Below are 27,827 nucleotides of genomic sequence, written 5' to 3'. Positions count from 1 at the left end.
TGTAGCTAGAGAGCAAATCCAGAGCTCAGTGCATCTTAAGTAACACTGTGTCAACTAAGCTATATCCCAGACAAATGATACATTGTATATCAGACATGTTGGTAATTTTCTCAAAATTTTAATACATGCCACTGGGATCCATGAAGCACTAAACCTACAGTAACTAGAATTTATCACACAAATTGTCTTCATTTTGAAAGTGAGGTGCTGGTAACTATTATGACAGGTGCTAGAAACAATTAAGAACTGTCCCAGGCACATTGGACAAAGTGGTTATCCCAGCTAGACCCTCAAGTTAAGGATGCTTTGTGTGGAGCAGTGACAGTACATAGCAGTGGTTTAGTGAGTTCTGTCAGCCTGCACGCTGCCACCTCAGCTGGACACAGGACCACACTCTGGATGGAGTACATGTGACTGTAGATGTTGACAAGAAAGATCTGTATGTTGCTGCAGAGACCTGTATCAGCAAGGGTTCAGATTTGTAAGGCTTACTTGATAATTAGCCTCGACTGGTTTTGAAATTTTTTTTTTCTTTTTTTCGGAGCTGGGGACTGAACCCAGGGCCTTCCGCTTGCGAGGCAAGCGCTCTACCACTGAGCTAAATCCCCAACCCCGGTTTTGAAATTTTTAATCAAAGTTTTGTGTCTGTGTCTGTGTGTAAGTTGTTTGTTTCTTCATATACTAGATTATCTCACATAAAATAGTACAACTGATGGCTGGCCCAGGAGTCATGCCTGTCATGAGAAGAGAGTGGCAGCCTTTAGCTATTTAGGATAGGACACACATTATTAATGCTGGCATTTTGATAAATTTTCTTCCAGTCCTTTTGAGACTAACAGCTGTCTTGCATGGAAAATGCTAGCACTGAAATAAGAAATTCATTCTCCTTGATGAACATTTGGGAACTTTAAGTGGGTGGGTGGAGAAAGAGTGTGATCACAGATGGCCTGTCATTCAGCTGTGCCTTTTGGATAGGGCATTTTTTCAACTTTTGGGGAAAATGATGGAACATTGTGGGGGGGACATCTCTGGCTTCCTGGATGTATCCTGCTCATCTCTGCTGCTTCAACACGAGTAACCTAGCTTTGTCTAAGCTAGTGCTGAAGCAGGTTTGCATTGGCCTGGGCTATGGAATGAGAAATATCTTGAAAACCAACTCAGAAAATAAACAACAGAACCAAACCCAACAATTCCAAAACTGTTTGAATGTATGCTTGTGTGATAATATATACAGGGGTCCTGCCTCATCACCTAGAGAAGGAATTCTGCAAAATAGCAAAACCCACCAATGCACACAGGCCATCCTTGGTTTCCCCATCTAGTCTATTGTAATTCAACTGCAATGATACATACAGCATGAGGTACGGAATCCAGAAAGCTGGTTAGCAAAAATGTGTGATTCTTGAGTGCGGCAGGTCCAGAGAAGTCCTGTGTTCCTTTCCCCAGACCTTGTGTTTCGCATCTCTTCATGCGAATTCTTTGTAAACAGACTAAGCTTGCTTCCCTGAGCCTGTGAGCAGCTCGGGCAAACCTTATGAAAGGAATTATGGGAAGCTCAGTTGATAGCCAGCAGGTAAGAACAAGAATGCACAGTGGGAAGAAGACTTAATCTTGTAACTTACCCTCTGACCAGACTACACACATACCCCAACATTAAAAAAAGTAAACATAAATCTCTCCCCTCCACACCCACTAAATTAATGTAGTTGGGCAAGGAGGAGGCAGCAGGATAGAGTCCAGCTTAAATTACATAGTGAGAGTCTCAAAAACCAAACCAAACCAAACCAAAGCCACAGAACAAACAAAAGCATCAAACTCAGGTTAGGTGGAATGGAAGCTGCTGCTTTTTCCATGTCCCTGCTCTATATTTACCGTTGCTGAGAGAATCTGTACTCCCAGGGCTGTGCTGCCTAGAGACCAACTCGGTCCCAGTCTTCCTCAACTCTGTATTTTCATTACATCGTCTTTTCCAATAGTTAAGCTCTTCACGGTCAGATTCCTGACAGCGCCTCAGGACAGCCATGGAGCGCCTCGTTTTTTCCACCATTTCCATGATGCAATTCAGGGCCTGAACCGAGGAAACACGGAAGCAGAGCGGAGGTGAGACATGTAAACAAGAACAAGAAAACCAAGGATGGATAAACAATAGGAAGAAGGGAAAGGGAGCTCTCGGATTTTATAACCGTAGGAACAAAGTTTACAGTTAAAAGTCATTATTATACCTTCTTTATTTATATTAGGTTTATTTATTTTATGAGTGTCTTGTCTGCACAAAGGGATGCGCCTGTATATGTGCCTGTGCCCTTAGAGATCAGAAGGGAAAGAAATCCCTGGAACTAGGGTTACTAATGGTTGTGAGCTACCATGTGGATGCTGAGAAGCAAACCCAGGTCTTCTACAAGAGCAGCAAGTGCTCTAACCACTGAGTGCCCTCTTAGTCCTGGTTATTTTACATATACAGCTATCTTTTCCTATCTATACAGCTGTCAGTTCTAGAACACTTCAGGGACATTAAAAGTCACGACAGTTCCAATTCCCTTAAGTAAAATGTATGGCATTTGCATACAACCTGTGCACATTTTACCTACATACCCTTTTGTTTTGTTTTCCTGAGACAGGGTTTCTCTGTGAAGTATCAGCCGTCCTGGACCTTACTCTATAGACCAGGCTGGCCCCAAAAATCACAGAAATCCACCTGCCTTTGCCTCTAGAGTGCTGAGATTAAACAGCATTCACCACCACTCTCAGCTAAGACTTTTTTTAAAGGATTATTTATTTTATGTATATGAGTGCTCTATCTGCACGCACATCTACACCTATGCCTGCACGCCAGAGAGGGCATCAGATCACATATAGATGTTTGTGGGACAACACATATGGTTGTTGGGAACTGAACTCAGGACCGATGTTAGAGCAATCAGCAATCTGAGTTACTGGAACCCCTGAACCATTCTCCAACCCAAGATTTTTTTTTTTTAAAAAAAGTCATTAGATACTATAATCAAGAAGTGACTTAAGCTTGTGGGTAGCTGGGTGGTGGTGGTGTACACCTTATACAAAGCACTTGGGAGGCAGAGACAGGCAATCTCTGAATTTGAGGAAAGCCTGGTCTACAAAGCAGGTTCTAGGACAGCCAGGGCCATTACATAGAGAAGCCTTGTCTCAAAAAAACCCACACAAACAAAGTCTTTACATGGGCCAGCAAGATGGCTCAGTAGGTTGTGGGTACTTGCTGCCCTCTGAAACCTACAGGGAGGCGGGAGTGAAGACTTCTGAAGGTAATCCTCTGGCCTTCACACTCATTGTGGCACAACACACTACCATATACACATACATAAAGTAAGCAATTTTGGGTCTGTGCGTTAAGATGGCTCAATGAGTGAAGAACTTCTCACCAAGCCTAAGTCCCTGATAATGTTAAATAAAACTAAATGTCTGCATAATACTGCAGCCTGGAGCTGGAAAGACTGCTTAGTGATCAAAAGAATTTGCTGTTCTTGCAGAGGAGCCTGGCTCAGTTCCCATCAAATTTATTGGGTGGCCTGCAACTGCTTGTAACTTCAATTCCAAAGGACCTAATCTCCTCTTCTAGTTTGTCTGTGCCCTGTGCCACCATAGAAACTACCTGAGGTTAAGAACTGGGATCAAATGATGATGATGATGATGATGATGATGATGATGATGATGATGATGATGATGACGATGTTATCTAAGGTACGGATCAGGGTCAGCTATCACTCAAGAAGGAAAGGCCACAATATGCAATTTTAAAGTAGGCACCACTTAAAATCAAGGATAAAGGATGCTCTATTCTGATGGGGACAAGAACGTGAGAATATAGTCTGTACCAGAATGCTAACTCTTACTTGGACTTGTCTAACTCTCCATGTGCTACATCCTATGATAAGTACTTTATGTACTTTACAAATGATGCCAGTCTTTTTTTTTTTAAGAGAAAGATTATAGTATTTTAGTATGTGTGTGGTTTTTGTGTGTCTGCTTGCACACAATCCATGGCCCATGAGTTGAAGTCAGAGGACAACTTGTGAGAATTGGTTCTTTTCCTCCTCCACGTGGGTCTCAGGGCTCAAACTTGGAATCTCTAGCTTGACTGTAAATGCCTTTGTCCACTGAACATATACATATACATACATACATATATATACATATATATATTATATATATTTTTTTTTGAAAGGAGAGAGCTAAAAGAAGTAAAGTAACTTAGCCAGCTCTCAAAGGCAGTAAGTAGAAAAGTGGAAACTTTTGATTTAACTATTTATTGCATGACTACGTGGTTTAGGAACTGTCAATGTCAACCTACCACTAAGATTAGGAACCACTCTACAGTCCTTCACCAAACCAGCTTCCATTAAAAAGTCATGCTCGCTTCAGGCACCCAAGAATTTAAGTATTTAAGAATTAAGAGCTTTCAAAGCTACACAGAAAAAGCCTGTCTTGGAAAAAGAAAAAAAAGAAAAAAAAAAAAAAAGAATAATTAAGGTTGTAGAGATGGCTCAGCAGTTAAGAGCACTGACTGCTCTTCCAGAGGTCCTGAGTTCAAATCCCAGCAACCACATGGTTCAAATCCTGTAATGGGATCTGATGCCCTCTTCTGGTGTGTACACGGCTACAGTGTACTCATCTATAATAAGTAAATAAATCTTAAAAAAAAAAATAATTAAGAGCTAGATGCAGGTGGTGCATGCCTGAGTAAAAAAAGAGAAGTATGTGTGGGGGTGGGGGTGGGAGTTGTGACAAATTGGTTCAGTGTGCAAGAGTGAGTCCTGCCAAGCCAGATGACCAAGTGTCTGTCTTCTTACTCTCCACATTCATGTCAAGGTATGTACAGCAATGAGCATGGATGCAAGCAAGCAAACACAGAGATACACACCAAACACACAAGCCATACACCAAATCCACAAGCTACCAAAACCAACAGAAAATGTGAAACAAACCATAAGGATCTAAAAATAAAAAGGACTTGGGGAAATTAAACACGCTGGGATTCTTACATGGTCAAGATGTTTCCATTCATCGGCCCACTCCCTTTCTGTCAAACGGTGGTCTACCAACTCATCTTGATAGCCTCCATTGAGACCTATTAGAAACAAGAGACCACATTTAAAGAATACAGAGCAACTGAATTCTACCAATACAGCAGTTTATCAATTTAGAGCACACTACTAATGCAGTAAGTTACCATAACTGGTATGAGACTCACAAAAGGACAAACCAACAGCATTAGCACTCAGATAAAATAACGTTGGAGACTGGAAGTATACATAGTTCAGTATATATTAACTAGCATACACTAGGCCCTGGGGATCTACTGTGGGGATGTCTCCCAAACTCTTAACAATTCACTTATAATGACAAATATCACAAAAGAACAACAATCACAAGATGCAACAGGTTATATCAGGAAAAAAGAATAGATGGTTCATAAGCATGAAAACAGCCAAGCTTCTAAGTATTCAGGAGTCAATCCTTTTCTGTTGTTCACATAGCATTTCACATCCAACATTCTAGAAGATAAAATAGCAGAAACAGTCTGTTTTGTTGGATGAACTAATGGATTAAATGAGAATGGGCCCCATAGGCCTGCATATTTGAAAGGATTAGGAGGTGTGGCCTTGTAAGAAGAAGTATGTCACTGTAGGTGGACTTTGAGGTGAAAAAAACCAGAGCCAGGGTCAGCAGCTCTTCTTGCTCCCTTTGGATCTGTATCTATAGACCTCTCCAGCACCATGTTCTCCTGCTTGCTGCTGGCTGATAATGGACAGAAAATGTAAGCTAGCTGCAATTAGATGCTTTCTTTTAGAAGAGCTGCTGTGATCGTGGTATCTCTTCATGGCAATAGAACATTAAGACTACATTGTGGCACACATTAATAATTCAACTACATACAAAGTAAAGGCAAGAGAACCAGAGTTTGCTCTGCCACTCTAAACCCTGTACTTTTCATTGCTATCTTCTAAAATTGCTATGCCTAAGAACTAGTACATCTTTATTGTAAATTTCTTATGTGCTACATAGACTATTGACTCTAAAATTATGGATCTAAGATATACTATAGTGTCCACAGATTTCATTTTAGGAGAAAATGGGGAGTGGACTTATTGATTCAATTAAGGGGAAAGGCAAGTGGTGGTTTGATGAATGAAAACCAGTATAATAGGGCAGACAATTTCTAAATAGGTCTAGGGAAAACAGAAGTCTCTGATGAGTCTGGTGGAGTCAGCATTGGAAGGTGACTAACAGTCTTTTAGATGTAAATTAATTAGAAATACAAGAAAGGGGCTGGGGATTTAGCTCAGTGGTAGAGCGCTTACCTAGGAAGCGCAAGGCCCTGGGTTCGGTCCCCAGCTCCAAAAAAAAAAAAAAAAAAAAAAAAAGAAGGTAGAAATACAAGAAAAATCTAACAAAATACAGTTATACCTAGCTTTCATCATTTTTCTCATTAATGGACAAAACTGTATATGAATAAATGAAAGCCTAATTCTAAAAGTAACTTAATTTTTTTTTTTTTTTTGGTTCTTTTTTTCGGAGCTGGGGACCGAACCCAGGGCCTTGCGCTTCCTAGGTAAGCGCTCTACCACTGAGCCAAATCCCCAACCCCAATATTATTTTTTTAAAGATTTATTTATTAATTTCATGTATGTGGTTACACCGTCGCTGTCTTCAGACACACCAGAAGAGGGCATCCTATTACAGATGGTTGTGAGCCACCATGTGGTTGCTGGGAATTGAACTCAGGACCTCTGGAAGAGCAGTCAGTGCTCTTAACCGCTGAGCCTTCTCTCCAGCCCGTAACTTAATATTATTGTTGTGCATCATGATGATACATGGAAGTTAGAAACAACTATCTGGAGTTAATTCTCTTTAGGAAACAAACTCAGGTCCCCAGGCTTAAATGGCAAGTCCCTTTAGTCACCGGGCTATCTGCCTGAGTGCCTCCATGCCCAAATCTGGTTTGTAACAGCTGAAGAAAGAGGCATGGAAGAGTACGAACTGGATACCGAGGAAGGTGTGTGTGTCACCATCTGCGACTAATACAGTCAAACTCAACTTCCAGCAAGCACTTAGGAGCTGAATCTTGTCAAGACTATTTACTAGCTACGTGACACTGGCCACAGCTGCTTTGATCTTCTCTTGTCTGAAGAAATTAATGACTGGTTAGACTTTCTAGAAAGACTGAATCAAATAATGTAGTATAGCTGAGACGCAGTAAGTGCGTGGAGACAAGTCTCTCATGGCCTTCACCATTACGTAGGAAGTGCAGGGCGCCTGAATCCCTGCTGAGGTTTATGCCCTGGAAGATGCTTCTCAGCCTAAGTGAGAATGAGAAAGAATCACTGTGTTCTCCACAAGGTACCACAAAAACTAGAATGTAAGGGAAGCCTATAAATTGACAGTCTTTTGTGGGTTTTCTTTTTTTCTTTTTTTTCCCTCCTGTCAGATAGATGCTACACAGTTAAACTCCAGAAGGGAATGTGACTAAAAGCTCTTTTAAGAACTGATCTCAAATTAGGACTCTGTAGATTTTTTTTCTTTTTTATAATGGAAGTGTTTATCCCTAAATTTAGTAGTTACATAGTCCCTGCTTCAGGCATGTTAAACCTAACAAAAGAGCAGAACTGGTAGTGTTATCTTCATTCATTTCAGACCTCATTTCAGAAGCTATCACTCTCAGGTTCAAGAGCCTACGCAATTTCCATTAGATTACACACGCAGAGCCAAACCTGCTGGGGCAGTCCTGGGACTCATGTAGCTCAAACTAGCCTCCAACGTGGGGTAACTCTCCTGACTGCTAAGATAAGAAATGTGTGCCACCATGCCCAGCCCTTTCACTATTTATAGCACAGGCTATCCCGAAAACTCTAAGCTGAAGTCTTACATGTAGCTGAAGTCCAAAAGCTGATCATGCTGCCTCAGCCCCGACAGTACTGGAGTGAGAGGCATGTGCTACTATGCTTTACCTAGCTAGCTACATAACATCATCTTATCAACAGAAGAAAGGCAGTGATGAGAGTATTTGGCTTTATCACTGAATAGGAAAGCAATCCGTGAATTTCGTCGAGTTCAAAGCATCATCATGCTGTTGAGATCACTTACTAAGATTGTGGTGCCTCTCACGAACTTCTCGGTGTTCTAGCATCTTGTTTGGTTCCCGATACAGGTGAGAAGTTGCGATGTCTTCTAAGGTATAGTGCTGAAGAGGTGGTGGAGTAGGATGGAACTGGCCCCCGGCACTCAGGAGGGGAACAGTGAGGGCAGGACTGTGCCGAGGAGCAGGGCTGATAGTGCACACTCTCTTGGCAGTCGGTTCAGGAGGAACTGTGTCTCTTTCAAAATTATTCTCATCCCTCCTGTAGAAGAAACTGAAGTGCTTATAGGCGCCTGGCAAGAAGTACTCATGGTAACACCCTACAGGCTTCAGAATGGCTCCTCCTTGCAGCTCACCTCCCTTTAGATGCTACGGGACCTGGAACCTTCTGGAGCACTATGCTTTGATCTACTCACTTTCCAATATTTCCTAAGCAAGAATGATTATTTTGGTGCTGCAGCCCACATACTAAGCACATGCTTCATACTATTCTACTCCCAGACCCTCTGCTCTTGGCCCAGCTGTCAGCCAAACTAGAGATCTGACTTTAGTGCCTTTTCTGGTATGTGTTCCTATACCCTAGAGGCATGAACAAAACTGTCTTCGGGCCAGACACAATTCATAAATGCTTTTTTATTCCAGCATGAAGAGAGGCCAAATTTACCTATAAGTAGGCAGAACCATATAACCGTGACACAGGAAAGGGTAAACTGAATGGAACAAGAACTGAGAAACTTTAGGAATGCTGTAGGTCAAATGTCTGCCTCAATGACTCAATATGGGTTTTAGTCACTCAGCTTCAACTGTAATAAGCCTTCTATTGTTGTTCAGTACTGCTTCCTCAACAACTCATACTCTATTTAACAGCCACTTTATCCTACATTCTGACGTACTAGTCATAAAGACACACTTAGAGTCTCTCAAGTGCTAAAGTCTTAAAGTCTTAAGAGGCCAACTGTAGGCTGGCAACTACTAGGTAGCCTCAGGATTGGGGCTGGTTATGGAAAGGACCAAAACAGAATTACGCTATCCACCCGTAGGGAGGGGAGGTGATTGAAGGTTATGAGTTAGTCGTCATCAATCTCACCTATGGAATGAAGCAGACCAGACAGACAAGAGTACGTGTGGCATCTCCTTGGAGACGGTGGTGCAACTACCAGGAGAGGGCAGACCCACTCCACATACCCAGTGCCACTCTGCCTTGCCTTTACCTACTGTTTATCAGTATCCTAGGAACACATCCTTAATTGTAAGACAGTTAATGGTCCTGAGTTCACTGAAACAATAAACAATTAAACAATACTGAGAAGTTCATTTTGGCCCAGCAGTGGTGCTGTACATCTTTAATCCCAGCACTCAGGAGACAAAGGCAGGCAGATCTCTGTGAGCTTGAACCCCACTTCCACCAAAAGAAGCCCAATTTAGAGACCATCACTGAGAATCAGCCAATGAGAATAAAGCAAAGGGGCACAGCTGTTTGACAGGATAGTATTCACAAACAACCACAACCTGACACTTGTCATAAGGGGGATGACAATCCTGGGAGCTGAGTCTTCAACCTGTGGCGTCCGTTGGCTGTGTCTCAAGGTAGAGAACAGCAACAGTAAAGAACAGCTGACGGATGACCGCTGTAGCACTGGCTGCTGACCACATGTGAGGTCCCACGCATCTGATACATCTGTCTTGCAGGTGGCAGAATAAAAAGGATCAAGGGACTGGGTGTTCTTCCACTTCTGGGGCAGTGAACCTATCTAAACTCTAGGCAGAGGTCCTCCAAAGGAATGTGCAGTCACCTGAAGAGTTGTTGGGAAACTAACCTTGGAAAGCCTAAGACCCACAACCAAACCCTCTTTCTTTCAAAGCAGAGTAGTTCCAGAAAAACAAAACAGACCTCTTCTCTGCTCACCTTTCGGGACTGGGCCTCTTTCCATTTCCATGAACCTCCATAAGCAGTTCAGAAGAGTCAGCAGGAGATGCGATACTGGTGTTGAGCAGAAGGTGCTCATGCTGGGCCAGGTACTGGGATGGGGTCTGCTTGGCAGCCCGGGCACAGTGCAGCAGTTCTCGCTGCAGCAGGGGCAGGTTGGCCTTGAAAAGAAAGAGGCAGTTTTCTGCTGAGCCCTACCTACAGAGATTAACTTCTCAATGTGCTCTCACAGACCAAAGCCCTCTGCTTTCTCCCTCTACCACTCACTAGCAAAGTGACATCGAAGTAGTAAGGGGGATTTTTTTGAGTTGCTGATTGGTCTGTTTCTTCCCCCCAGGAAGATATCGATTTCTTCTTCTTTTTTCTTTTCTTTTTTCTTTTTTTTTTTTCAGAGCTGGGGACCGAACCCAGGACCTTGTGCTTGCTAGGCAAGTGCTCTACCACTGAGCTAAACCCCCAACCCAATCTTCTTCGTTTTTCAAGACTGGGTTGTCCTGGAACCCGCTCTGTAGATCAGGCTGCCTTCCAACTCAGCGATCTGCGTGCCTCTGCCTCCCAAATGCTGGAATTAAAAGGCATGTGCCACCACCACTTGGCTGACTTCAATCTTCTTAAAGAGACTGTACCTTAGTTATTTTTGTGGCTTGATACAGAACACAAATATTTATTGAACATAATTTTAAAACATACATTTTTCTTTTTTTAAAAGATGTCTTTTATTTATTTTTAACTGTGTTTGTGTTTGGGGATATGAGTGCAGATGCCCTGGAGCTGGCGGTACAAGGGGTTGTGAGCCCCAGCACTATGGGTGCTGTGCGTCAAACTTAAGTACTCTGTAAACTCAGCAAACACTCTTAGTCACTAGGCTGTCTCTCCAACCCTAAACACATCTTCAGGAAGAATGGTTCAATCTGGGAAATAGGACGAGGGCCCAATACAGACGGCGCAAATGCTCTATTACAAAATTCTATCTCCAGCATCCAAAATACACATTTTCCTGAAGACTAGCCAGATAGAGAATTACTAATGCCTAAAAAGGAGAATTACAAGTCCTAGTTTCCCTCTTCTAATCACAACCCTTCTCTGATAGTGGCACATTCAACTCTCTCTTAGGGTTCTCTGGAGAAATCTTGGAATTTCAGAAACCAGGATTATTTTAGAAATTGGGTTTTGAAGAGGAGTACTGGGAATAATGTAATTTGGAAAAGAAAAATTGTATTCTGCTGTCTTTTCCTTCTCACATTAAGAAAAAATTTGGTAGATTAAATCACAGACACACATGCGCGCGCATGCACACTCACTCCCTATACTTTTACAGAATTCAAATTCTTTTCCAGATTTCTTTTTATATACATCAAAAATATTTTATTTTCCCCTAAATTTAAGGAAAATTCAGGGAGAACCTATAATGAACACCTTTACCTCAAAGAGTAAATAAATAATTAAAAGGTTTTAATATATTCAAGTAGTCACCCCCCCTCGCTGACGGTTAATTTAGCAGGTACCATAATTAGTGGATTTTTTAAAGCAGAAATAAATTGACAAAATCTGAAATGGTAGCCAAAAACTGCTGTAACAGCCTACCTCGGGCTGTCACCCAAATAACAGAGTTAAGAATAGAGAATGGACAATGTCAAACACTTCTTAAGTCTGATCTAGAATTTTAATCTTAAAACTGGGAATGTGTAATTGAAAAAGAAACATGTCAGATCATTACACTTGTGACATTAGGTCTTTGGTGAGTACTGGTGAGTACAGGAAAAGCATAGCTAATTATTTTCTGTTAACACAAATCTCATAATTTTTTTTCCTATTTTGGCTTTTCGAGACAGGGTTTCTCTGTGTAGCCCTGGCTGTCCTAGAACTCACTCTTTAGACCAGGCTGGCCTAGAACTCACAGAGATCCACCTGCCTTTGTCTCCTGCATCCTCAGTGAATAATTGTATACAGATTCAGACATAAAGAAAAAACATTCAGGTTCCAAGTGGCATAGGTGCTCCAGAGCTGAGTACAGGCTTATAAACCTCATACCAGAATATCTTCTTGATTTGACTGGCCTGCAAGTCATCCTACACCTTGAGTTCTAGCACCTGGGAAGCTGCTCCTCTTGCCTCAGCATCCCAGTTACTACAAGGAACTGCAGTTGTGTGCCAACATGTTGTGTGTGTGTGTGTGTGTGGGGAGGGGGTAATTATTTAATCAGAGAAAATATTAACTTTATAGAAAAGAAAAATATGGTAGATAGCCAGTTTTACTAAATTGTGCCCCACCAAAAAAAAAAAAAAATGATAGAGCCGTCAGTCACGACGCTGTACTATGGCAGCATATGTGTAGTGATACCACTGGCTGTCATTCCTTTTTTAGGGGTGGGAAGAGGATAATGACCTATAACCAGACATTGTCTCTGACTTCTTAGCTGACCTTGCTATGCTGCCATCACCAGAAATCTGCAACACAGACCAGGGCAGTTCTGCTGCCTCTGCCCCTTCTTAGCTGCTGGGGTTGCAGGCATGCAACACCATGTTCTAACTTACCTGTAGTTCTTCACTAAAATGTATCAAATGACTTTAAGCTACATGAGGAGGAAGTTCCTGAACAAAGCAAGCTAAGCTTCTTTACAATAATCAGTGCCTTCTAAACTATTAGGCTCTTAGTGCTAGAAAATTGGCTCACACTTAAAGAACCCAGCACTCACATCAGATGGCTTAAAATCAGCATTAAAGCCAGTTCCAGGGGATTCAACATCCTTCTCTGGATTCTACAAGCACAAACACTCATATACAAGATTAAAAATAAAATTATTCAAAGCTGAAACACTCATTAAAAGTAGAAATTGTTCCAGATTAATACTACACGCAATGTGGAGTCATGTAAATATAGACCCAGACCATGATCCCCACATTCAACAAAAAAACTTGCTTTTTCACTTGGAAGACAGAGGTGTGGTGACACACATCTGTAATCCCAGCACTGGAGATGCAGAGGCTGGAGGATCTCTGAGCTCAAGACCAGCCTGGTCTACGAAGAGAGTTCTAGGCCAATCAGGACTAAACAGTAAAAAGAATCTTTAAGAATTAACCTCTCTTTCCATTTCTGAAATGGCAGAAGCTTTAATGGTGGCAAGTACTTCATACAAAAGCTCTAGTGTTTCAAGGCCATTGAGAACAGGAACTGCTTCCTGTTGTACTGGGCAGACAAGAATGCCCTTTTTTTCTCCTTATCATTGCCCCTCGGGCCCTTTCCAGATACTAGATAAATACCAGCAGAAGAGAAAAAGCACAGGCAGGGAGGGTAAACCCTGGGCCGCACCAGGAGATGATTCCACAGTGGGCTTCCCCACACTCCAGTTGTGTAAGAGGCCAGTAGCTGAGAGGAAAAGAATCGTCCCTCAGACAGCATCTGTGGCGGAACCTGATGAGTTAAGTAACCAGCCCCTTTACCAAGCTTTCTGTCTAGACTTTCTATCCTCTGCTAAATTTAGGTGATACTATGTGGCAGAGTCCTGGCCAATAAGGAGATAAAAAAAAAAAAAAAAAAAAAAAAAAAAAAGACAGACAGACAGACAGAGAGAGAAAGACACAGGTGCTAGTTCCTTTATGCACCCATTTGCTTCCTCCCTAATCCATCCCTCTTAGCCATCAGCCAACTGAATTTGTGCCCTATTATCTAGAAAGCCACAGGTTGAAAATTTTGGGATTTTCCTCATTCTATGGTTCTGAACAACTATGGAAGAAAGGTCTTCATTCCTAATTCCCTTTAGCATGTTTTGTATGACTGAGGAATCCATCAATTTATTGAACAACACACACATATAAAGGCTTAATTTTGTTGTAAAGAGCATTAGTGGGACATTCGTAGAGATAAATAAAGTCTGAACATCAGATAACAAGTGTTGCCTGGATGTTAACATCTTGATTTAAGGCTCTGTGGACACGGCCCCTCAGGAGACCATGTGCCTGGCATGCTTGAAGCCCAAGGCTGGATCCCTACGATCATGAAGAATGAAATTTTCATTTGGTAGTTTAAATGTGTCACATCTATAATTTTTTATTTTTAAATATCTGAAAATAGGAAATGATTGTAAAATGCTTCTTTTTGGGAAATTGGTTTTGAGGCCATAAAGGAAGCTTACTGTACCATTTTACAGCTTATCTGTGAGCATGAAATTTCTTAAAAAGTGCGGTGCTTTGAATAGAAATGGCCCCCATAGATAGACTCATGTGTTTGAATGGTTGGCCCACAGAGTGGCACTATTAGGAGGTATGGTCTTGCAGTTGGTGTGCCCTTACTGGAGGAAGTGTGCCATTATGGAGGAAGGCTTTGAGATCTCATATATGCTCAAGTCACGAAGAGTGGCACAGTCATCTGCTTAGGGATCAAGACGTAGAACTCTCAGCTCCTTCTCCAACACCCAGTCTGATAGCAGGGTATGACATTTAATAGACTAAACCTTTGAAACTGTAAACCAGCCCTAATTAAATACTTTCCTTTAAGACAGCTGCTATGGTCATGGTGTCTCCCCACAGCAATAACAACTCAACTAAGACAGTGAGCATAGTTTAAACCAGGTGCACAAAGGGACGCTCCAGGGAACAGTAACTCAAGATGATGTCAGTAGACTGGTATGTGGGGCTCTCTTGGTAAGGGTCTCCTCTCAGATAACACACGCTCCACCTTCAGAGCACACCTACAGGATGCAGTGGCATTCCCCCCACTGCCACAAACTCGCACACTTCCATCCTCTTTCTTCTGGTACTTGCTCTTAGATGCTAACTACAGTGTCTAGAAACAGCAATCACTCTCACCAGGTATTAGGTCAATTTACATACTGTTTATCTATCAGCCCCAAATAAGACAAAATGATGAAAATGCAACAAGCTGTCCTTGCTGAGGTCACAGAGCAAGGATCGGTAGACCTTGAGGAGATGCCGATGATAAATGACAATGAATGCCCCTCAGAATTACCTTGAGAAACGGAATTACAAATGGACGAAGTGGGAAGTTTGTAGCCTCCTGGAGCTTGCAATGGAATTCTTCAATTGTCACTGTTGAGTTCTGAAAAGATAAATAATATTCAATATCCAAAACTGGGCACACACAGCAAAAAAATTAAGTAGATTAAAAGCACAGAAAAGCCAAAGGAATGATCTGAACTTTCCACATGGATAGACAAAGTGGTAATACAAATTTCTAGTGGAGACTGAGTGAGTCCTGCCAGAGGAAGAGACTCAAGGCTGCCTGTGTGGCCAAAATAGGGCAGACTGCATCTCAGAGAGGAATGAGCTGCCGTATCAAACTGCCTTCAGTCAAATGTTAAATCACTAAGAACATAACTGCTTTAGTTTTTGCTTAGCTGTTTTTTATTTCCTCCCCTCTCTAAAGACTGCACAGTCCAACAGGAAATCAGACTACTTTCTCGTACTTGTAATAGTGGATGATTCGGTGGGTAAAGGTGCTTACTGCCAAACCTGAGTCCCTCCACCTCTGACTTCCAAGCACATATAATGGCACAAGTGTAGACACACTCAGAATCAATCAATCAATCAATCAATCAATCAATCAATCAATCACATTTTTAAAAAAATTGCTTTGATTTTTGATACAGCACCTCACTGTGTAGTTTTAGCTGGCTTGACCTTGTAGAGATCTTCATGACTGCTAGAGGGAATTCAGGCCACGCACTCCTACTGCAGCTGTTCCTATGTGCAATGGTTTTTGAGACAAGGATTTTCTTTGTAGTTTTGGTTGTCCTTTGGATTAAGGGTGTGCACTACCCAACCCAGCTTAATGATGTTTTTTAAAAGACCCGGAAAATTTTGGGAGAGAGAAAATGTGAAAGGTAAAATATTAGCAGATTTATTCTTAAGGGAACACCTGCAGTGGACTTGAAGTATAGGGATAGATAGACCCCCATACTTGTTTGGTGCAGACAGGATCTCTCTGAAACTCAGAGTGGCCTGAACAGCTTACACACTGCTACAATTATTTAACGTATACCTTTTAAATTTTTTGAGAAAAATTATAAACTACTAACACCCTCTCCTTTGGGCCTCTAAGGGTACTAGGTTGCGTGTGGTACACAGATGTCCACAAAACAAAGAACTCACACAATCAATTCATACAGGCCTTCCTTTCACTTTTTCTATTTTTATTACAATTTATATAATTTTATTTAGAAAATTTAAAATTAGGTTACATATGATGAGCTGTTTCTCTAATCTCCTCTACTGTTAACATTTTATGCAGCTCACTGACATGTGTTACCAGCCACTGGCTCAGCGAGTAAAGTACTACGGCCAATCTGTAGGACATGCATTTTCCCTGGACCCAGCTGCACATTAACTTAAGGTGATATTTCTGCAAATATTTTTAAAATTTTAACTTGATTTTTATTTTTTAAAAGATTTATATTTTTGTTTAATGTGTATGTTCTGCCTGCATATGTGTACATGTAACATGTGAGTGTTTGGCGCCTATGGAGGCCAGAAAAGGACAACATCAGACCTCCTTTAACACAGCCATGCCTGCACATATCCTAAGTAAAGATTAAATTATAATAAAAATAGAAAGAAAAGGGAAAAGAAAATGCAGGCCTGCCTGAGAAGCAGACTGTCAGCTGATCTGAGACTGTGAACTGGAAAACATCTACAATGATATAAAACTTTTCCCTAAGTGGCAAGGCAGAAGCAACAATCTAGCACTCTTCATACAGGACACATGGATAAACAGAATCTGTGCATACAGATGACACAAGATGCTCTGTCCTTTAAAAAGCAGCTGCACATTCTTCACAGCGCTGTGGAACCAGGAGAGGGCTGAGGAGGTAGCTGTATTGGTACAGTGCTTGTCTGGCATACGGGAAGGCCTAAATGGGACCCCAGTACAATATGAGCTCTACATGGTGGTACACGATTATAACCCTAACCCTGGGGGGTAGAGTTGAGGAGTAAGCAGACAAAAGCCACCTTTAACTACACAGTGAACTTAACCTGGCCTACGTGAAACATAATCTCGACAAACCAAGTAGATGGAAGTAGTTCTGAAGACAAATGGCAGTGGTGACAGTTGTGACAGTGGGGGCACACATGGGAATGTAGTGTACTATAAACTTCAAAGGGATAAAGTGGGCTACCCTGTGTGGCTCAGCATGTGAACTGTAAGGGTTCAAGCTGTGGCTGTAGCAAGTAAGGATGCAAAGAAGTTTGTGCACTCGCCCAGTGGACTGCACATGGTACAGCGTGCTGTGCCTGGGAAAGCCCACTCAGCTTGGAGGAGCGTCTAAGGTGTGTACAGTGTGATGCCAACTTGCCTTCACTACCAGAGAGCATCGCTGCAGCCACTGTAGAAAATGCTATGATGACAGGCGCTGCAGCCAGAAGGTGGCACTTCCGCACATGTGCTATGTGACCTAGTACTCCAGTGTGCTGAGTGTGCCTTGGTGTCCCACTGCAAGGCTGAGTTTTACAACGAGCCACTCAAGGTGCTTCCTTGTTACTGTTGGTACTCAGAGAGCCTGAGTCCATGGTTTGTAGTCTTTGCACAACTGGAGATGCTTGATTCTGGATGGAGACAGCCATCATGTCTATACTATGCAGATTCTCACAGAAGGCTTCCCTCCTGGAGCAGGCGAGCACTCCCACCACAGGCATGATCCTGCAGTGCACGTGATCCTGCAGTGCACACTGCCAGGGGCACAGGCTGCGGCACAGCTGAAGATGATGGCTGGAGAGGATGCAAATGGCAGCAAGAGGCAGGTAGGAGCATGGCTGGCAGCCACACACTAGGCTATAAAGCTCCTCCATGAAATCATGAAACCAGTAACTGCAAGGGAACTGAGCTCTGAGCACATGTGGTTACAAAGGCCAAGGAGCTTGCCCCTGCCTGTGCACTCCGGGTTCTGCCTTGTTATGTGCTTGAAAATGTAATTCAAGTGACTGGAAGTGGAATGTTCACTTACCTAGTGCAATGCGTACACTGCTGAGGCTTTAAGGAGCTTCTGTTGCAGCGCCCTCTTGCGACTTCAGTAGGGTTGGGAGAAGCCGCACTATGGCACTGCTAAGCCAGGTTTAATAAAACCTGTTTTTTAATAAATTCCCAGGTTCATGAGAGAGTTTTGGCTCTATTCCCTCAGAAACAAATTAGGTGGTGACCACTCAGGCCCCTGGTTTAGCACTGGCCCAGCATCAATAGCCAGTTTCCAATGCCTCAGCTTACTTACAGACTCTGTTCACTTTGTCACTAACTGGGGCAATGAGTAATCCTTTTATATGGTACCAAGGGGAATTGTGTTTTCTAATTCTCACTTACTGTTCCAATTTATTAAAATGACTGTAATCTGTATATAAAGTGTATGATTAAACCTTAAAAGTAGGGGTTGGGGATTTAGCTCAGTGGTAGAGCGCTTGCCTAGCAAGCGGAAGGCCCTGGGTTCTGTCCTCAGCTGGGGGGGGGGGGGGGGGGGGCGCTTAAAAGTACAAAAACAGTGATGAAATGGGTTCTCATACCACGGGCACAGCCCAGAGCAAGTGAGAACTGGAAGAGCTCTGGGCTGAGACAAACCATTAACCATGAACAGAGGAGAGCCTAAGGCCACAGTGCGCTCTTCTGGCTCTCTGGGCACTACACACTTATGGGGCCATCTCCATGGTTTGGGAATGAGCAGAAATATAACGACTGCTTAGGCAGCTGATGGGAGCGAAGCTGAACTTACCACCAAGGCTAGAACAAGCGTCCGAACCTTCTCGCCAATCTCAGGTGAGATGTCATTGCCAAACTGTTGTAGAGTAGTGAGAAAGCGTTTCAACTTGCTGAGTTGCCGAGCACCACAAGTAGCTGGCAACTGCTGATTTGTTAGCGCTGAGGACGTGGAGGAGGCAGGCCCGTTGCTGAATCTCTGTGGTGGCGATGGGGCACCATTCAGGGTAGGAGGGGAATGGCTGATGCCATTGCTTACTAAAAGAAAGGCAGGATGAGAAGAGTCAGGTGAAGTACAGAACTTACGAGGCTTTGCTCACCTCTTCACCTTCATGTTCTCTCATTTACTCATTTGTATTCTATAAAGCATTTCGGTGTAAAAAACCTATTTCCGTCCCCAATGAGTTTGCTGTGTGCCAAGACAAACTGTCAGAAGTAAATGGTGACAGAATATTGTACAAATGTTAAAACATAAGTGTTGTGATATGTGCTTCTGTTGTAGTCATGGCCACTCAAAGGGCCAGAATGGAAAAAAATGTATAATACAGCAATACAAGGTTAGACTTGGGGGTTGGGGATTTAGCTCAGTGGTGGAGCGCTTGCCTAGCAAGCAAAAGGCCCTGGGTTTGGTCCCCAGCTCGGGGGGGGGGGACCCCAAAAAACAAGGTTAGACTTAGTAAGATAGGGACATCTATCTGACTTAAAGCAAGTAAACAAACAGATAAAAATAAGGTGGAGAAGGCTGGAGAGAGGAAGGAACATGGGAAGGATAACTAACATTAAAGCCTTTTGAAAAGGTCATACAGAAAAATTACTATTGTACAAGTGGTGATGCTCTCTCTATAATGGGGGAAACAATACCCCAACTATGCAGCTGACACCACCAAAGAAAACTCGTTTTAAGCTGTTGGACAATGGGGTCTGAACCCCATACTTTAAAGGCTATTGCCAATGCTATTTGTTACTCTCCAGAACTTTCTGTAAGACCCTAAAGCTGGAGATACCAACACAGGAGACATCAAACACGAAGAAATCTAGTTTGTACTTAACTAGAGCTTCGTTTCTACTGGCTAGTGTTCAAAATGCTAAAAGGATGTTACGTACACTACTAGAGAAGACACCAAGTCATCAGTCTCGAATCCAGCTACAGACTCAATAAAGACCTGGTTGACAAGACATCCTCACTAGCATAAATGTTACAGGAGCAATCAACCATTTTTTGTAGACTTAAGGCCTTACTCCACGAGACAGAACCTGTATCTGATACTGTGTCAATGAGGCTAAGCACCTCTGGCTAGATAGGTCATGAGTCCTAAGGGAAAACATACTGTTATCTGCTGACACCTTGCATCTCTAAGTGATGCACGCATGGACGCACAAACAAACAAACAAACAAACAAACAAACAAACAAACAAACGCATCACTCAACTCTCATCGAGAGAAGCTTCCTGCGGTGGATAACAACTAACACAGAAACCCACAACTGGTCAGCACGCAGAGTGAGAGGTTTCAGGATGCACAGCCCTAAAGAGGATATCTGTATTACGTTCTTCCCTGCACGGCTTAAGCCATCTATGAGAGAGACTGTAAGGTCCAGAGATGGCAGATATCTTCAAGGAAACAGTGTTCTCCATTTATAATAAGGCAGATGCACAGACTAACAGAGATTAATTGTGAAATGTGAATAAGTTAAAGCCAGATCAAACTTCAGCATAGAAGAGGACTGGAGAGGTGGGCATGAAGTCTGTTCATCCCATCCAGTTCTGTCCCATCCCATGCCAAGCCCTACCCGCCTCCATGAGTAGCTACTGACATTTGATTCTTGCTCAATGTTTATGGCTGGTATATCAACCATACTATGGGGCAGGTCCTATACCCAGAGGTAGTCAGGTAACACAAACTAGAGGGAAAGAAAAAAAGAGGAAAGGGTGAAAACACGGCAGGCAGGCAGGCAGGCAGGCAGGCAGGCAGGCAGGCAGGCAGGCAGGCAGGCAGCAGGCAGGCAGACACACACACAGCAAACAAGAGAGAAGATAAAGCTGAATAGCTAGAGGAAGATCTGAAGGAGTTGGGGGAAGGGGGTTAAATACGATCAAAATATATTTAAGAAATTCTCAACAAATGAAAACAATATTTACAAAACAAACAAGCAGACACAACATCCACACACAATCATTTTAAGGTACTACAAAGAATAGGAAAAAGCCAGCTATAATAATGTCAAATGTAATTCTGGCACTTAGGTGAAGGAGGACATTGAGTTCATTCAAGGACACCTGGCTATAGGAAATCCCTGTTGCAAAAACAAAACAAAACAAAAGGAAAAACCAAAATGAAACAAACAACAAAGAAAATGCATAGGCACAGAAGGGATATTTAACTACAGACACCATAGGTGGTACTGGATTTTTTTTTTTAAACTCAGGAGACAGAGTTATGAGGATTCCAACTTGGAAGCCAAACTGAGCTACAGAGTGAGACCTATCTTAGAAAACAAAAATGGGGACTGGGGGCACATTCCTGTGATCCCACCAGTACTTGGAAGGTGGAGACAAAAATATCCACCTTGACTGTGAAGTGTGCACAAGTTAAAGCCATGGCCATGCTGGGCAGTTCAAGGCTATGCTGGGCTTGCTTCACACAGTTCAAGATTAGTGAACTACATAAGACTGTAAATCAACAAACAAAAATCAAGTGTGCAAGCAACAAAGCACAGAAAATAATTTAAGACCAGCTGTGTTTTAGAAAGCTAACCTTTAACCTTTACTTAGCTAATAAACCAGAGAACACCAGCATGGCAGTCACACTTCCTTTCTCCTAAAATAGTCACACTTAGTTCTCTATCTCTGTTCCTTCTGTCTGGACAAACTAGGATTCAAATCTGAACCAACAAACTCTTCTTTATCTTATATATACCTTGGTTATCTCTTGAAGTAAGACCTTTTCTTTGATATTCATTCAATTGTGGTGATTTTAAGGTACATCCTAAAAGATTGAATAAACTGGAGCCAGGCTAGTGGCGCACACTTTTATTCCCAGTACTCCAGAGACAGAGGCAGGTAGATCTTTATGAGTTCAAGGACAGCCTGGTCTACAGAACAAATTTCAGAAATCTGCATGTACAAAGCTACTATTTTACCTCCCCAAATATACTTCTATTTGTACACTGGCAAAGCCTTAATGGTCTTCATTAATGGTCTTCCTTTTGCTTGGTTTTTGCTGAGACAAGCCTTGAACTAGAGTCCTATCCACCTCCACCTTCTAATTCCCTTCTTCCTTGAACATTTATTTACAAGCATATATCAACACATTAGGCAGGACTGCCTGATAAATATTATCTTACCATATATATACCATGTATATATGGATATACACTACTAGGTTTCTGTAAACTATCATTACATGTATTCACTGTATGTGTGCATCCAAGTGTATGCATGAGTGTGGAGTCCTCTGAACTCTAGGAGTTGGTTCTCTCCTTCTACAACATGGGTCCTGGGGGTCAAACTCAGGTTGTCAGTCTTGGCAGCAGGCATCTTTACCTATGAGCCATCTGCCTCACATTCTTTCATTCTTTTGCTTTGTTATTCCCCAGCAAAGGGTAGGTTTTTGGAATAATAGTGCTGAATTGGTATAAAACTAATGGGCTGAGGGGAAAAAGGGAGAACAATTCTCCCATTCGAAAAAAAAAACTGGAAAGGAGACCTCCACACTTAACCTCACAATCTAGAAAATTAGCTTCAATCATCTTTCATTTCTTCGTTTGCACTGGAAGATCCATCCTGATCAAAGCTGCCCTCCCTCTTTGAAGTGCCCCACAAGAACAGTACATTACTGGGCTTGTAGTCACTCTGACATTATAGATAAACTTTTCACAGCCTTTTAAATAAAACTACATCATCCCATTTTCATGGGTTTTTTTGTTGTAGATTGTTACTGAGACAGGGTTTCTTTGTGTAGCCTTGGCTGTCCTAGAACTAGCTCTGTAGACCAGGCTGGTCACAAACTCACAAACATCCACCTACCTTTGCCTCCGGAGTCCTTGTATTAAAGGTGAGTACCACTATTGCCCAGCTACATTTTCATAGTTTTCAAATTGTAATATATCCAGCTATATAGTGACACTGTCTCAATAAAAGTCATGTCAATCTATATGTTTCTGGAGGTCAGACAGAAACATCTCCCTCCCCACCCCTTTTTGTGGATAGGGTATTACTAAGTAGCTTAACTGGCCAGGAACTCACAATATAGAACAGCCTGGGCTTAAACTCACTGAGAGCCACTTGTTTCTGCCTCCCACACTCTAGGAATAAAGGCATGAGCCACTCCAAGGGGCTGCCCTAGATTCTTGATCCTCTGAAAGGTGAATTGATTACAGGCTGAGATTATAGGAATGCATTGCTATACCCCGCCCCCATGCACACACATATACACTGAAGGTTTAATGTAAACCTGTCACTCGTCACTCAGACCTAAATTATGACTTGAAGTATAAATTCAACTTAATTAAGAGGTCTCATGGGCTGGAGAGATGGCTCAGCGGTTAAGAGCACTGACTGCTCTTCCAGAGGTCCTGAGTTCCATTCCCAGCAACCACATGGTGGCTCACAACCATCTGTAAAGAGATCTGATGCCTTCTTCTGGTGTGTCTGAAGACAGCTACAGTGTACTCATATATAAAAATATATAAATAAAATAAAATAAAAAATCTTAAAAAAAAAAAAAAAAAAGAGGTCTCACATGCTGTAGGAGTAAAGGACACTGGCCTCGGTCCTCCAGGATTTATTGGTGGGAGGGGTGGCATGATGGGAGGTGAGGCTCTTGACTGTATCTTCACTTCCACAGGCGATCCAGGCATTGCTGGCACCCTTTTCTCACAACCAACTGCAAATAAAAGAAAGGGAGGTCAAAGCTCTCTATAAAATAATAATAAATATCAATGACAATTGAAAATGAACCTCTTCCCCAGAGAACTCAGAAGTTAAGACAAAGCTTCCAAGGGTTCATGTCCTAACATCTAGCCTGTGAATGCCACCTTATTTGGTGAATAGGGAAGGACCACTTTTTTTTTTTTTTCCTTTTTTTTTTTCGGAGCTGGGGACCGAACCCAGGGCCTTGCACTTCCTAGGCAAGCGCTCTACCACTGAGCTAAATCCCCAACCCCAAGGACCTCTTTTTAAAAATCTAATTTCATTTTTACTTTGTGTATGTGTGTGTGTGTGGGGGGGGGGGGGGGTTGCCATGATATGTGTTTGGAAGTTGGAAGACAGGCTATCAGCCTTGGTAGTAAACATCTTACTGGCTGAGCCACATTGCAGACCTGGGAAAGGACCTTTTAAGATGAGGGGGATGGAGCTGGAGAGATGGCCAGTGATCAAGAGCACTGACTGCTCTGAGTTCAAATCCCAGCAAACACATGGTGGCTCACAACCATCTGTAATCAGATCTGATGTCTGTCCTCTTCTGATGTGTCTGAAGACAGCTACAGGGTACTCATATAAATAAAAATAAATCTTAAAAAAAAAAAAAGATGAGGGGGTGGGGGTGGGGACGACACCTGGACGATGACTCAGCAGTTAAGAGCACTGGCAGCTCTTCCAGAGGGCCTGGGTTCAATGCCCAGCACCCACGTGGCACCTCATGACTGTCTATAATGATTCCAGTTCCAGGGGATCTGATGCTCCCACTGACATAAATGCAAGCAAAATGCCAATGCCAATGCGCGCGCGCGCGCACGCGCACACACACACACACTCACGCACACACGCACACACACAAGATGTTAAATGGCAGCTGGAGAGACAGGTGGCTCAGTGGTTAAGAGCACTGGCTGCTCTTCCAGAGGACAGAGGTGCAGTCCTACCTCACAACCATCTCTAACTCCTGCTCCAGGCAATCTTACAGCCTCTTCTGGACTCTCATATTCGGAGGCAAAAATACATATACAGGTAAGAAAAAAAAAATCCCCCAAATTATGAAAACAAAAAATAAAACAGAATCTTGAATGGTGTTACACTACCTGCAATCCCAGCACTGGGGTGGTAAAAACAGAAGAATCAGGAACTCAAAGTCAGACTCTAGCTATAAAACATTTTGGATTAAATGAGGCAAAACCCTGACTAAAAAAAATTTTTTTTAAATAAATTATTTCTCACCCAAGAGAACCTATTGGTGTTGATGCCCGCACCGACAAGGCACCGAGAATCAGGCGAAAGCTACTTGATTCAGGTTCACCTTTAAAGTTAACTATATTCCTTTCACTAGTTTCCTGGGTTTTGTTCTGTTTGGTTAAACTTAAGTATTGTAGTAGTAGTTGTCTTCAATTCAAGTGCAAAAAACCACGGAACAGGTTTAAATGAGAAGTTTTCTTGTAGGATCAGTTATTAAGATAGTATGTCCCAGCATGTTCATATAAACCACAAGGTACGTCTTAGCATATTTACCACATTTTCTGATGGGAAAGATGTCCCCAAATACTATTATATGTTCCAGTTTCCAGTGACTATGTTTTGGGAAAGGATATATAAACAGAAAGTATCAAGGAAGCCAAGCCCTAGCCGCTATGTTACAACCTCCATAACAAAACCTATAGTATTCTGAAAACTATGAGGCTAAAATTTCCCACTCTTGCTGTCCCTAGTCTGGATGCTTTCTTCATGAAATTGATGGCCGTCCTATCTGATTAGTGGACTAATGTGCTATTCCCTGCCTTTCCCTTCCTGCCCCTTCCTGTTTTCTCAATGCCCTTCAGAGAACAGTTGACATGTTTCCAGGCCTTCCATCTGGCCCAGCTTTCTGGAGGGTTGGGAGGAAGGAACCGACAGTTGTCTCGCACTGTTATGTTATGTGCAGTGTGCGTCAACCTGGAGGGCATCTTTCTCAGACCACCTGTCTTTACAGCGAGGGAGCCAAAGGCTGGAGGAGGCCCAGCAGTCAGAGAGACGTGTTTTAACATTCAGCACTTGGCAGGATAAGGACAATGGGTCAGCCCAACTCCAACTGCATACTTCATCTCCTGAAAACTTAGCTGGTGAGTAAAATTCAGCTTAAAGAACACAGTTCACAGGCCACACTACTTCCTGTGTACTTCACTACTCATAAACCAGCTTTCAAACAGTAATGACATACAGAGTGAAAAGGCTGATTTGGCTCCTCCCCCTGTCACTCATGATCTACACCAAGTTTGGCTACATCTTGTTTTTCAACACAAATCAATGAATGACATAAAAACAACCTTTTGAAAGGGATGCTATGAAAGTCAGAGACAGACCTGGAGAGTTAGATCAGAGATTAAGAACACAGCTACAGGGCTGGAGAGATGGCTCAGTGGTTAAGAGCACCCGACTACTCTTCTAGAGGTCCTGAGTTCAAATCCCAGCAACCACATGGTGGCTCACAACCATCTGTAATAAGATCTGATGCCCTCTTCTGGTGTGTCTGAAGACAGCTACAGTGTACTTATATCTAATAAATGAATAAATCTTTAAAAAAAAAAAAAAAAACACAGCTACAGGGGTTTGAATTCTTAGCGCCCACATGGTGGCTTTTAACTGTCTCTAACTCCACTTCTAGGGAATGCAATGCTTCTGGAGGCACAAATGTGGTACGGTACATAAACATACATACAGCTAAAATGCATACATAAATAAAACAAATAGGGATGAGAAAGTTGGCTCAGCACTATATTGCTTTTGCAGAGGACCTGTGTTTGGTTCCAGCACCACATAATGGTTCACGGCCATCCAGAACTGCACTTCCGCTTCCAGGTGCCCTGACAACCATCTTCTGAACTGGGGGCACCAGGCATGTGATGCACATCCATACATGCAGGCAAAATACATACACACAAAATACTCTAAAAAAATAAAATACACAGGGAGACCTTGTCTCAAAAAAAAAAAAAAAAGTCAAGAAAAATATAAAAAGGAGATCAGCAACCCATGGAAAAGCATTAATAGGAGTGAAATGGGGAGGGGGGGTAAAAAGATATTTCAAATTTGAACACTGGAGATGGACTTGGTCACCATAAGGTGATGAATGGGAAACGCACACCAAGGAGGAAGTGCAGACCAAGAGAAAAAACACGAGAGAGCAGATTTGGGGAAAGGAATGATGTACTTAGTATGGGACAGTAAGGGATTTTTTTTGTTTGTTTATTGGTTTGTTTTTTCCAGACAGGGTCTTACCATGTAGCCCTGACTTGTCCTTGAGCTCACAGAGATCCTCTTGAATGCTTGGATTAAAGGTATTTGTCACTTCGGCAGGACATTAAGTTTTTAATGCGGACTCTTAAACCACATATATGTTCCCAGTAGGTAGTTAAATAAGTCTGGAAATAAAAGAAAACTTTAGCTTCAAACTGGAACATAAGAATGAAGAAGCTGGCACTATAAAAGAATGTAAAATATAACTAAAATTTAAAAATATTTTTATTTTGTATTTTTACATTTATGTGTGCCATAGAGGAGATCATAAGTATCGGGGCCCCAGAACTGGAATTGCAGGCAGTTGTGAGCTGCTGGATGTGGGTGCAGGAAACTGAATTGTGATCCTTCCCAAGAGTAGTCTGCACTATCTAACCACTGAGCATGCCTCCAGGCCCAACTAAATTTTATTTTATTTTTTGAGTCCCAGGCTGGACTGGAATACATACTTTGTTAACAGACACAGTCTTCAACTTCTGATCTTCCTGCTGAGTTGCAGCTTCAGGTCTGACTGCTTCCTGTTTTGTTTTATTGTCATATTTTTATGAGCCAGGCTGAGTGTTGATATGGGAAAGTGTGTACTGTTCTATCCAACTTCTGTTTGTTTTTTCCTGCTTTTTTGGTATTAAGGAAAAAAAAAAAAAAAAGGCTGGCAGCTGGGCAGTGGCACATGCCTTTAATCACAGCACTCAGGAGGCAGAGGCAGGTGGATCTCTGTGTACTGAACTAGTTCCAGGACAGTCAAATTCCAGGACACTAAGAAACTCAGTCTTAAAAGGCAAACAAAAAGCAGGTATTGCACGTTAAGTTCCCTTTCTCTTTAATAAGCCTTAACTATTTTCTCAGATCATCTTCTCCAGGCTACTCCTGCTCCTTTGGTTAAATCACAAA

The 27,827-nt window shown here is 42.4% G+C and overlaps 1 protein-coding gene and 1 pseudogene across 14 annotated transcripts in view; one reads left to right on the top strand and one right to left on the bottom strand.

Moving 5' to 3' along the window:
* The window catches only part of Cbfa2t2 (CBFA2/RUNX1 partner transcriptional co-repressor 2), a 105,724-nt gene that overhangs the window by 11,976 nt on the left and 65,921 nt on the right, over positions 1–27,827 (bottom strand). For 6 of the 14 annotated variants that reach the window (XR_015682776.1, XR_015682777.1, XM_087651081.1 and 3 more), the window contains 7 exon segments: positions 23,473–23,616; positions 18,748–18,989; positions 15,003–15,092; positions 10,017–10,198; positions 8,119–8,372; positions 5,016–5,101; positions 1,873–2,068 (listed from right to left, as the gene is read on the bottom strand). Coding sequence is in view for 9 of the 14 variants with exons in the window: in XM_087651081.1 (XP_087507207.1) it covers positions 1,873–2,068; positions 5,016–5,101; positions 8,119–8,372; positions 10,017–10,198; positions 15,003–15,092; positions 18,748–18,989; positions 23,473–23,616 (1,194 nt within the window). In the remaining 5 variants the exon portion in view is untranslated. 14 annotated transcript variants of the gene reach the window in all.
* On the top strand, positions 16,558–17,976 carry Zfyve21-ps1 (zinc finger FYVE-type containing 21, pseudogene 1; annotated as a pseudogene).

The sequence above is a fragment of the Rattus norvegicus genome, chromosome 3, assembly GCF_021556685.1.
Source record: "Rattus norvegicus strain SHRSP/BbbUtx chromosome 3, alternate assembly SHRSP_T2T, whole genome shotgun sequence".
In the NCBI taxonomy this organism is placed as follows: domain Eukaryota; kingdom Metazoa; phylum Chordata; class Mammalia; order Rodentia; family Muridae; genus Rattus; species Rattus norvegicus.
This window is presented reverse-complemented; position numbering and strand designations above follow the sequence as displayed.